At 38.7% G+C, this 11,158-nt stretch overlaps 1 protein-coding gene across 1 annotated transcript; it reads left to right on the top strand.

Moving 5' to 3' along the window:
- Window positions 1-77: 77 nt before the first annotated feature.
- gstt2 (glutathione S-transferase theta 2) lies at window positions 78-10,763 on the top strand. The gene is made up of 5 exons (XM_022668431.2): window positions 78-274; window positions 1,782-1,869; window positions 3,108-3,258; window positions 4,750-4,926; window positions 8,701-10,763. The coding sequence occupies exons 1-5, from the start codon at window positions 154-156 to the stop codon at window positions 8,842-8,844; spliced, it is 681 nt and encodes a 226-aa protein (XP_022524152.2). The 5' UTR covers window positions 78-153; the 3' UTR covers window positions 8,845-10,763.
- The last annotated feature ends 395 nt before the right edge of the window (window positions 10,764-11,158 follow it).

The following is an 11,158-nucleotide window of genomic DNA, read 5'->3' as shown; positions in this document are numbered from 1 at the left end:
TGCAACCAGCCAATCAGCGGATTGCTTGATGCGAACTGACCAATCACAGTGCAGGAGGGGCGGGCCTTCAGAGCGCGTCACCCGCCACGCTTAAGTGCGCAGCCTATTTTCTGTGTTGTGTGTTTTGGGGCATTTCTGTAAAAGTGTGCAACAATGGCTGGCGGACCTGTAAAGGTGTATCTGGATTTTCTGTCTCAGCCCTGCAGAGCTCTTTATATCTTCCTGAAACACAATAAAATCCCGCACACCGTGCAGCTAGTGGCCTTACGAAAAGGTGGGTTTATTTTTCTGTTCATTTTAAACCTTGTTTTAGTGTTATTTTAATAAATACTAGTCATTAAATGCAATATTAATCCGTTTAGGTTCATGTGCATTGCATTTAAGCAGATTTTCTGCTTTATTTAAGAAATAACTTTCCGTTCCACCTTAATGAGTGCAGCAACGCCACAATGTGACTGCTGCACTATTTAAGGTGGAATGGAGAGTTCCAATGTAAACAGTGATATTTACCCTGAAGTGATTCATTTAGTGTTGTTCCACCCAGTTCCACCTTAAATTGTGACTGCACTGTTTAAGGTGGAACGGAGAGTTCCAATGTAAACAGTGATATTTACCCTAAAGTGATTCATTTAGTATTGTGTTTAGGAACTCTCCGTTCCACCTTAAATAGTGACTGCTGCACTACTTAAGGTGGAACGTAGAGTTCCAATATAAACATGCTGGAAATAAGAGCGTATTTGCAATGCACGCTGATCTTTATCCTAAAGTGGTTTATTTAATGTTGCGTTTAAAAACTCTCTATTCCACCTTAAAAGGTAACTACGGCACAGTTTAAGGTGGAACTGAGCGTTCCAATATAAACATGCTGGAAATCAGATTTGCAATGCACACTACTAACCTTTACCCTGAAATTTTTAATTAAAGAACTCTCTATTCCACCTTAAAAGGTAACTGCTGCACTGTTTAAGGTGGAACGGCGAGTTGCAATGTAAACAATGGTGGAAATAAGAGCAGAATTGCAATGCACACTGAACTTAACCCTGAAGTGGTTCATTTAGTGTTGTTTAAGAACTCTGTATTCCACCTTAAATAGTGACTGCTGCACTGTGTAAGGTGGAACTCGAAGTTTCAATGTAATCATGGAAATAAGAGAACTTTACTCTGAAATGCTTTAGTTAGTGTTGTGTTTAAGAACTTTGCATTCCACCTTAAAAAGGGATTTCAATGTAAATGTACTTTATTTAGTGTTGTTTAAGAACTTTCTATTCCACCTTAAAAAAGGTATCCGCCGCACTATTTAAGGTGGACCGGAGAGTTCCAATATAAACATGCTGGAAATACATCAGATTTGCAATGCACACTAATCTTTACCCTGAAGTGATTAATTTAGTGTTTAAGAATTCTTAACTCCACCTTAAAAATGCAGTATTTCCTTATCCCATTAGCTGATTTGATGTTGATAACTTATCGTATGGTGATATTATGTTTTGAAATACTGTGTTGATAATGTTTATTAGTTTACATGTAACAATTGGTGTCATTTGGTGTTGTGTTTAAGAACTGTCCGTTCCACCTTAAATAGTGTATCAGGCCTCACTGTATCAAAACACAGATTTTTATTTCATTAACAGCTTCCATGTAAAGGTTGGTGTCAGACATGCTTCTCCTCCTTGTGGAAAGAGCAGCTTTATAATGCATATTGATCTTGACCCTGCTGTAGATTGTATATGAGTTGATAAAGTGATATTTATTTGTGTTTATCTGTTTTTTTATCTGTGCAGGAGAGCACAAGAGTCCTGATTTTACACGCCTTAACCCCATGCAGAGGGTCCCAGTGATGGAACATGACAAGTTCGTCCTGACTGAGAGGTGGGTGTGGCTTTACACAGTAAATTGGCTGCAGTTTAAGGAAGTAAACAACAGGTTTTACCTTTGTACACAGTGCTGCGAAGAAGTAAATACAGTTATACCAGTGCACACACATTCAACCAGTACTACCAATATACAGTATCAGGTTGGACACACCTTAAATTCAGTGTTTTGCATTGTATATTATTACTAAAGTCATTCATTCAAACTATGAAGAAAAACATGGAATTATTTAGCAAGCAATAAAAACAAACTAGAATATGCTTTGAGGTGAAGTCACCTGGAATTCAGGTTTTCAGTTAACAGCTGTGCTGAAACTCGTCAAGAGTTAATGACTTGAATTTCTTGTCTCTTAATAAAGTGCTTGAGAGCATCAGTTGTAAAGTAGTGAAGAGGAAGAGTTACAGGTATACAGTGAATATCTCTATTTGAGTAATGTTCTAATCCAGATTATGGCAAGAACTACTCAACTAAAGCCCTGTCCGGATGGGATTAGTTTCTCAGGGGGTCCTGGGGTAATTTTCTTTTTTATGGAGGGGTCCTCTGTGATTTTATTTCCATCCAAAACAACCATGTATGTGTTCTTCTCAGACATTCTCTAAGAAAATTACAGGCTGAATTATCTACTGTTTTTCGCGGAACTCCATGGTCCTCCGGGAATTTCTGAGTTTCGTCTCTTATCGTTTAATAAAATAGCTATTTGTCCACTGCCGTGCACCATAATTACACTTTGGGCGCACGTTTTCATGGAGATCCACATATAAACACAATAGCGAGTGGAAATTAAGAAGCTACGCGACCAAGAAAGCCTTACAAAAAAAACCCCTCCCTGATCCTTCTGTTTTTTTCAATTGCAGTCCAGATGCAAGAGTTTTTTTTCTTTCTCTGAGTAGAAGTGTGAAATAGTTTTCCATAGACGTCCTACTGAGAAACTTGGTTCTGAAAGTATCCTCAAGTGCTTTTGCATCAAACATGTTATAATGATAGAACTGGCACTCATCAGGACCGCTCTAGGGAAGAAAGAGCAAGCGTTACCTCTGTTGTACAGGATAAGTTTATCAGAGTTACCAGCCTCAGAAAGCACAAGTTAACAGAACCCCAGATATTGAATTGTTACAGCTCTACAGTAAAAAATGCATTCCACCAGTCCAGGTCCATTCTGCAGGTGTATTGTCCACTAGGGTGGGTCTTGTATTTACGTGTTAAATCCTGATATTCCCTGGTTCTGTGTTCCTCAGTGATGCTATACTAAAGTATCTGGCGAATACGTACGATGTTGCGGAGCACTGGTACCCCCGCGACCCTAAGCGCCGCGCCCGGGTGGACGAGTACACAGCCTGGCACCACGCCAACACGCGCCTGAATGTCGTCAAGGTCTTCATGACCGAGGTCAGCTTTCACTTTTAAACAGTTTTTTTAAAATGTTCATTTTGATTTGTATCAAAGTAGAAGTTGTGGAATGTGCTGCAAAATTTGGTCTGACCAAAAGATTTAGTCTTTGTATAGATCAGCTGAACCATGGTCTGGTTCGTCTGCACTGTGAAAACACTTTTCTAGATGGTTTAGACATAATTTGGACCAATTACAACAAGACATGGCCGTCTGTCATCATCCATTAAACAATAGAAGAAGAAAAAGGTGTGTTTTGCAGAAATCTGACTTCAGTTGGCTTGTAGATGCGTTACGCAGCAGTACGGGTACAGCAGATTACAGCGCTGGTGATTCTGTATCTACTGTAACTGTAGATTAATTACAGAGCAGTACAGGTACAACAGATTACAGTGTTTGTGATTCTGTATCTACTGTAACTGTAGATTAATTACAGAGCAGTATGAGTACAACAGATTACAGTTCTGGTGATTCTGTATCTACTGTAACTGTAGGTTAATTACAGAGCAGTACGGGTACAACAGATTACAGTTCTGGTGATTCTGTATCTACTGTAACTGTAGGTTAATTACAGAGTAGTATGGGTACAACAGATTACAGTGCTGGTGATTCTGTATCTACTGTAACTGTAGATTAATTACAGAGCAGTACGGGTACAACAGATTACAGTTCTGGTGATTCTGTATCTACTGTAACTGTAGATTAATTACAGAGCAGTACGGGTACAACAGATTACAGTGCTGGTGATTCTGTATCTACTGTAACTGTAGGTTAATTACAGAGTAGTATGGATACAACAGATTACAGTGCTGGTGATTCTGTATCTACTGTAACTGTAGATTAATTACAGAGCAGTACGGGTACAACAGATTACAGTTCTGGTGATTCTGTATCTACTGTAACTGTAGATTAATTACAGAGCAGTACAGGTACAGCAGATTACAGTGCTGGTGATTCTGTATCTACTGTAACTGTAGGTTAATTACAGAGTAGTATGGGTACAACAGATTACAGTGCTGGTGATTCTGTATCTACTGTAACTGTAGATTAATTACAGAGCAGTACGGGTACAACAGATTACAGTGCTGGTGATTCTGTATCTACTGTAACTGTAGGTTAATTACAGAGTAGTACGGGTACAACAGATTACAGTGCTGGTGATTCTGTATCTACTGTAACTGTAGGTTAATTACAGAGTAGTATGGGTACAACAGATTACAGTGCTGGTGATTCTGTATCTACTGTAACTGTAGATTAATTACAGAGCAGTACGGGTACAACAGATTACAGTGCTGGTGATTCTGTATCTACTGTAACTGTAGGTTAATTACAGAGTAGTACGGGTACAACAGATTACGGTGCTGGTGATTCTGTATCCAACCAATCAGTGTCGAGGATAGGGTGAGACTCCACCCATGTAGGTGATGATGAAGGGCTGGTTGTTAGCGGTCAGTGTAAGTGAAGTAAAGGTGTGTGTTTTTACCTGGTCAGGTGTTGCTGCCAATGATGACCGGTCAGCCTGCTGAGCAGAAGAAGCTGGAGCAAGCTCTGCAGGAACTGGATCAGACGCTGAGGAAGATGGAGGAGATGTTCCTCAAAAGGCAGGCCTTCCTTTGTGGAGATGACATCACCATCGCTGACCTGCTGGCAGTGTGTGAGGTCATGCAGGTATGGTTCTTTATGGACTTTAATAATTGTATTTATATAATTCAAACTGATTCAAATACATAAATAATAATCAATTACTATTAGTACTAAAAATGCAATATTAAATAAAATATAAAAAAATTGTATCAATGTTGTGTCATATCGCAATATTTTGTTTAGTAAAACTGTATCGATGGTGTCAAAAGTGCTTTATTTAGTGTTTTGTTAAAACCCTGCCTACTAGACCTACTAGTCTTCAAATCCCCCAGTTCTGATTGGATTAAAAACTAAACTTCTTCTTGAATTAATTGCAATATATTATAAGCCCTGTATCATGATTCATATCGTTGCCATCCAATCAAAACTAATCTCAGTTAATGTCAAATTTTAGTCATTTTTTACTACATAATTTAATTACTTTAATATTGAATAATGGACCAATTACAATGACCTGAAGTAAACTTACATTGTATTTCCTTAAAGGTTAAGACAATTTTATCTTACTCCTGTAACGTTGCTGATTTTTATTTTTTTTTAGTTTATTTATTTATTTATTTGTATTTTTATTGTATTATGTAAAAGTTAGTTTTAGCTAATTTTAACTCCTTTTTGTCGAACTAGTCTTATTTTCTTTTGATCTTAATTGTTTTATCAATTAAACCATACTTTATTATAGTGCTGGACGATATGGCCAAAATTTATATCACGATATATTCCTTAAATTTCGGTCGATACGATATAATTTCGATATCGATAAATACTTTGAAGGCCTCAGAAAAAGAATCCCTGCAATCTCTGCAGCACTGCGAATTTAAATTATTATTTAACTGTGTATTTGCACTTTTTGTATCAATCTATCTAATGGAAATCTGTACCTACTACTGTATGAAAATGTTTTTTAAGTCTTTGAAACCTCCTTTCACAAAAACTTTAATACTTTAGAAATAAAAGTAGTCAAAATAAATCAATGCTCAATTTTATTTGCATATAGCAAAATAATAACATGACATCCCTGTCAAACATAAGCCTATATAACTATTACAAATAAAAATAACTTTAAATGACAACAGAGGCAGAGCTTCTTATTCATTGTAAACAAATTAACAGATTAAAACAAAAGTGTTTTAACTAGGATATATAATACAAGAAGCCTTTATATACATAAAAGCAACAAGATTTTCCCGTCAAATAAACAAACCTATAGGATTTTTCAACTATAAATAACTTAGTGACAACATAATCTATTAAAGTGCTTCAGCCAGAATACAAGAGGTATTCAACATGATATCAACGGCAAATAAACAAACCTAAAGGATTCATAAACTTTAAATAACTTAGTTTCAACATAATCTATTAAAGTGCTTCAGTCAGTATAAGGAAAATATTGTATGTAGTGAAGATGCTTGAGGTGGTGGAACAGAATAGATGTATTAACGTTACGCTGCTTGTCGGCTCCACTCACCGGCACAATTTGCAGCAAAGCGGCAAGCGAGCGGACCCGCGGCTGGGCGAGCGGACCCGCGGCTGGGCGAGCGGAGCCGCGGATGAGCGAGCGGAGGCGCGGATGAGCGAGCGGAGGCGCGGATGAGCGAGCGGACCCGCGGCTGGGCGAGCGGAGGCGCGGATGAGCGAGCGGACCCGCGGCTGGGCGAGCGGAGCCGCGGATGAGCGAGCGGAGGCGCGGATGAGCGAGCGGACCCGCGGCTGGGCCAGCGGAGCCGCGGATGAGCGAGCGGACGAGCGAGCGGAGCCGCGGATGAGCGAGCGGACGCGCGAATGGGCCAGCGAAACAGCGGCTGACCGAACCGAGTCTACCCTAGCCTTGGATCCGCTCGTCCCGGCTCCGTTTCGAGACATTTTAGATGCGTAGCGGAGCGGACCTGAACCTAACCTAGCCTAGCCTAGCCTAGCCATTTTAACCTAGCCTAGCCTAGCCTATCTGGCTACGTGCCTGTGTGATTGCGTCATCACGCACTGAGGTAGCACAGCTATGGGGAGTAGGGTAAAGCTGCAGACCCGGAGACTGCAGTTTTAGGACCGCTGCAGATTCAGGACCGCTGCAGTTCTAGGACCCTACTCTGCCGCCTAGCGACATGAGTGATTATTACACAGTAGGCGGGACCAGCGAGAGAGGGAGTGAGTGGGGTGCAGGTGTATGCTAAAGGCTTTTCTCCTCATAGCTGTTGTCGTCGTCGAATTGTGTGGCACAGTTTGGTGCACGATGGAGTACAGTCGGAATGTGAGTTCGGAATTTGAATCAAGTTTTATAGCCTAAATGTATTAAAATATTCCGATGTTTTGAATTAGATATCAATGTAATCTACACAGGATGTGAGTGTATATGTAGCCTAAATCAATTACAAGCACCTAACACTACTAACACCTTTTGTATCTCTTTCTCTATCTCTTCTTTCTTTCTCTCTCTTACAGAAGTCGTTGCGATCCAAGTCCCTGGATAAAAAAAACAACGTTAAACATTATAAAGTGTAAATAGCTGAATTGGTGATATTTGGGTGAAATAAACATTATAAAGTGTAAATAGCTGAATTGGTGATATTTGGGTGAAATAAACATTGAAATAAGCCTTTAAGTCATTCATTTCGCTTATGTCGCTAGGCGGCAGAGTAGGGTCCTAGAACTGCAGCGGTCCTGAATCTGCAGCGGTCCTAAAACTGCAGTCTCCGGGTCTGCAGCTTTATACTATTGGCTATGGGGGCTGAATGTGTTTGGCTCTGCGGCGAGCTGACGCCAGTAAAAAACGCCTGTCCGTGACAGATTCTGTACATAATACATATCGATATACCACAAAAGTGATATCACCGTTATTGAAACATTTCTTATCGCGATAAATACCGATATCGAATTATTGTCCAGGCCTACTTTATTATAATCGTTAATTTTATTTTTTTTTTCTATTTTATTCTATTTTTATTTTTTACTGTTATTTTAAAATAATTAAATATAGAGAAAATTATTTATATGTCATGTCAATCCCTTTATCTGTAAATGCTCGGCTACATTGAAAATGAGAGTTGCCCTTAATGTACATCAGAGTTATAAAAAAGGTTGATTGATTGATTTGGATATACATCTCTATTAAAATTTATAAATTACTATTAGTAGTCATAGAAATAGCTGTTTATCACCATTATAGCACTGTTTGTAATGTACATATTATATTAGGCAATATTTTATTATCACTTTTTTCATCACTATAGTGGATAATAGTTAGATAAATGTTAGGACTGTAAATGTTAAAGCATTAACACGCGAATTCATTTGGAATCAGTAATGCGTTTTTTTTTTTGTTGTTGTTGTTGTTTTTTACTTTTTACGCAAATTAATTATTTGGTAATTGGATTTTGGTCTCGGGACCGGTCCCAAAAAAAATCTGGAGCGGTTCGCTTGTGGTCGGAACGTAATCTGGTTCTCGATCTGACCCAGCTATCAAATATACTTCTTTTTAATTAAGCTAAACTGCTGATAAGGTGCATAAGCCAGATGATATACTGCTATGAACAAACGCCGTCTCTGCTGCTCCATGCTGTTTACACGCACAGTCTGTGCAGCGTTCACTGCTCAAATCTGCTCTGCACATCCCTTTAAAACAGTTTGAAAGTGCAGGAGAAAAAATGTCAGCGTTCTGTGTTAAAACAGCTTCACACTGCACAGATATACTATGCAAAGCAATATTTTACTATGACTATTTTTTTATTATATTTTTTAATCATAGTGCATAATTTATGTTGTATGTTAATTGATGATAATATTAATGATTTCCATTGTGTTTTCCAGCCTCTCGGCGCTGGTCGGGACGTCCTGAAGAATCATGAGCAGCTCCAGAACTGGAAGTCCAGAGTGCAGTCGGCTCTGGGGGAGCCGTTTAACGAAGCTCACAGTTTCCTGTTCAAACTCGGGGCGAAAAAGCCAAAGCTGTAAAATAAACCAGTTTAGTAAAAGCGCATTTCTCAGTAAAGCTGGATAACTTGAACCCAAAGTCAGTACTCTCAATGTGGTTACTTCCCAAATACCATTCTGTGGTTAAAGCACTTTAGGAGGTGGTCTGATACGATTTTGAGCGAAGTGATCAGTGTGAACAGGGTCTCCGATAACACAGTGAACCTGTCCTGTTTTGGAACAGTCGGAGTTTAGGTTCAGGTTATCTGGCTAACTGACTAATCCCAGGGAATGCCCCAGAAAGCACCTTTTCATGTTAATTTGGGTTTAATCACTCAACTTTATTACTTTATTTACTCAGTGTGATCATTATTCATTAGTTTAAAACTGTTTTGTATTCTTCATTTCTATCTGGTGTTTCTTCTACTGAACAGTGGCGTCTACACCGTGATTGATGCATCTGTAGGGTGCTCTGTTTAATGCTTTGTGTTTACATGCAAAATATACAATCTTCAGATAAGACCATGCATCTATAATACAGCAACTAAACTTCAATAAAATATGGGTTGAGGAAAAAGTGGGATATGAAGCCTTTAAAAGGAATCCTGGACTGATTCTAGAGCGAATCAAGAAAAGAATTAAAAGCAAGCCTGGTCCCAATTGGTGCCCTATATAACCTGTGGTCGTACACCAAGAGCATACACACACACTAGTGTTTTTTTCTGTTTTAATTGGAGTGTTTGCACCACAAATTAAAAAATGTGAAAGATGTTTTCGAGTCTGGTAGTGGTCAAGTACTGAAAAAATTGGTTTGGAGTTTGCTTAAGTAGCCTATATCTGAAGCTATCCGCTCCCTGTGCCATGTGTGTGGTTGGGTGATTGGTTACTTTTATAACAAGACAAAGTTTCATTGAGTGAATCATCACTTTAATTATTTCCATCGTACTGTGAACATACAAGTAGCAATTTAACTAATAGAATTGCGCATTCGATCCGTGATAAAGACTGATAATAAGCGCAAGATTCTGTCCTTGGTGCGAATAATTAATATTTTTATACAAGCGTGCAAACACCCTACGTATGCACTCAGGTGATGTACCTGTTAAGTCAAGTTCACTTGATAGTGACCCTTGCTGAAAAGCTTAAAAAGGGCACCTAGAGGGCGCTAGTGTACACAATTTATATTGGCAGAATGAAGAATTGGGACATGCTACAGCATAGGCTCTTGAGTTTTCAGCAAGCTTGTGTTGGTGTTTGTGACACTGACCAATCAGTTACGTTAATAGTTCTATTAAATTCCAGCGAGAACAAGATCCAAGACTAGAAACTGGATTTAAGGTCCAGATTCGAGATCCTGAGCACCACTTGGGACTGGGTTTGGTTTAGATCTGGGAAGGTATGATCATGTGTGAACGCTGTTTTCATGTCTGGTAGTGGTCTGGAGTAGCAAATACTGAAATAATTGGTTTTGTGGAATAATTGCTTAAGTGGAATATACCTGAAGCTATCTGCTCCCTGTGCCATGTGTGCGGTTGGGTGATTGGTTCCTTTTATAACGTGACTTTCATTGAGTAAATCATGACTTTACTTATTTCCACCTATTTGTGAACGTATAAGTAGCAATGTAAGGGGACCTGAGCGCCATTTGGGACTGGGCTTCAGTTACAGTTATGGTGGAGCAAGAATTACTGTAGGCGCTTTGCGTCTAGCAGAGCTAGCAGCTTCTATAAAGCTTTTAATTCAGTACTGATGGGCTGGTTTTATAAAGCAGCCGGTTCTGTTCGGTTTGAGCTGAGGAATTGAGCTGACACTGCAGTGGTTCTGGTGTGCCTTTAGAACTGTTCTATGTTTATTTAGAATGAGGTTCAAATTGATCACTACTGAATGTGATTTTTTTTGTCACAATGGCCTAAAATGACTGAAATAACTAATTAATTGTTAATAAAATGCTAAACTGACAAGTCTTTGATTTACCTGAGTGTTTTTTCATTATTTTAACATGTTTAACATTGTAAAATAATACTATGAAGAAAACCATATGGAATTGTTTAATATTTTAGAAATTCCTCAAATTAGTGCATATTGGCTGGAATTCACCTAGAATTCAGGCTTTCAGTTAACAGCTGTGCTGAACTCATCAAGAGTTAATTAAACTTGAATTTCTTGTCTCTTAATAAAGTGTTTGAGAGCATCAGTTGTAAAGTAAAGTAGTGAAGAGGTAGAGTTACAGGTATAAAGTGAATAGTGAATATTTAAGTAATGTTCTAAAAAAAAGAAGAAAAAAAAAAAAAAAAAGAACCATCAAAATTGTTATAATGATGAAACTGGCACTCATCAGGACCGCCCATGGAAAGGA

Source organism: Astyanax mexicanus, chromosome 22 (genome assembly GCF_023375975.1).
Source record: "Astyanax mexicanus isolate ESR-SI-001 chromosome 22, AstMex3_surface, whole genome shotgun sequence".
Classification (NCBI taxonomy): Eukaryota; Metazoa; Chordata; class Actinopteri; order Characiformes; family Acestrorhamphidae; genus Astyanax; species Astyanax mexicanus.
The sequence above is the reverse complement of the archived record's forward strand: the minus strand, read 5'-3'. Positions and strand labels throughout refer to the sequence as shown.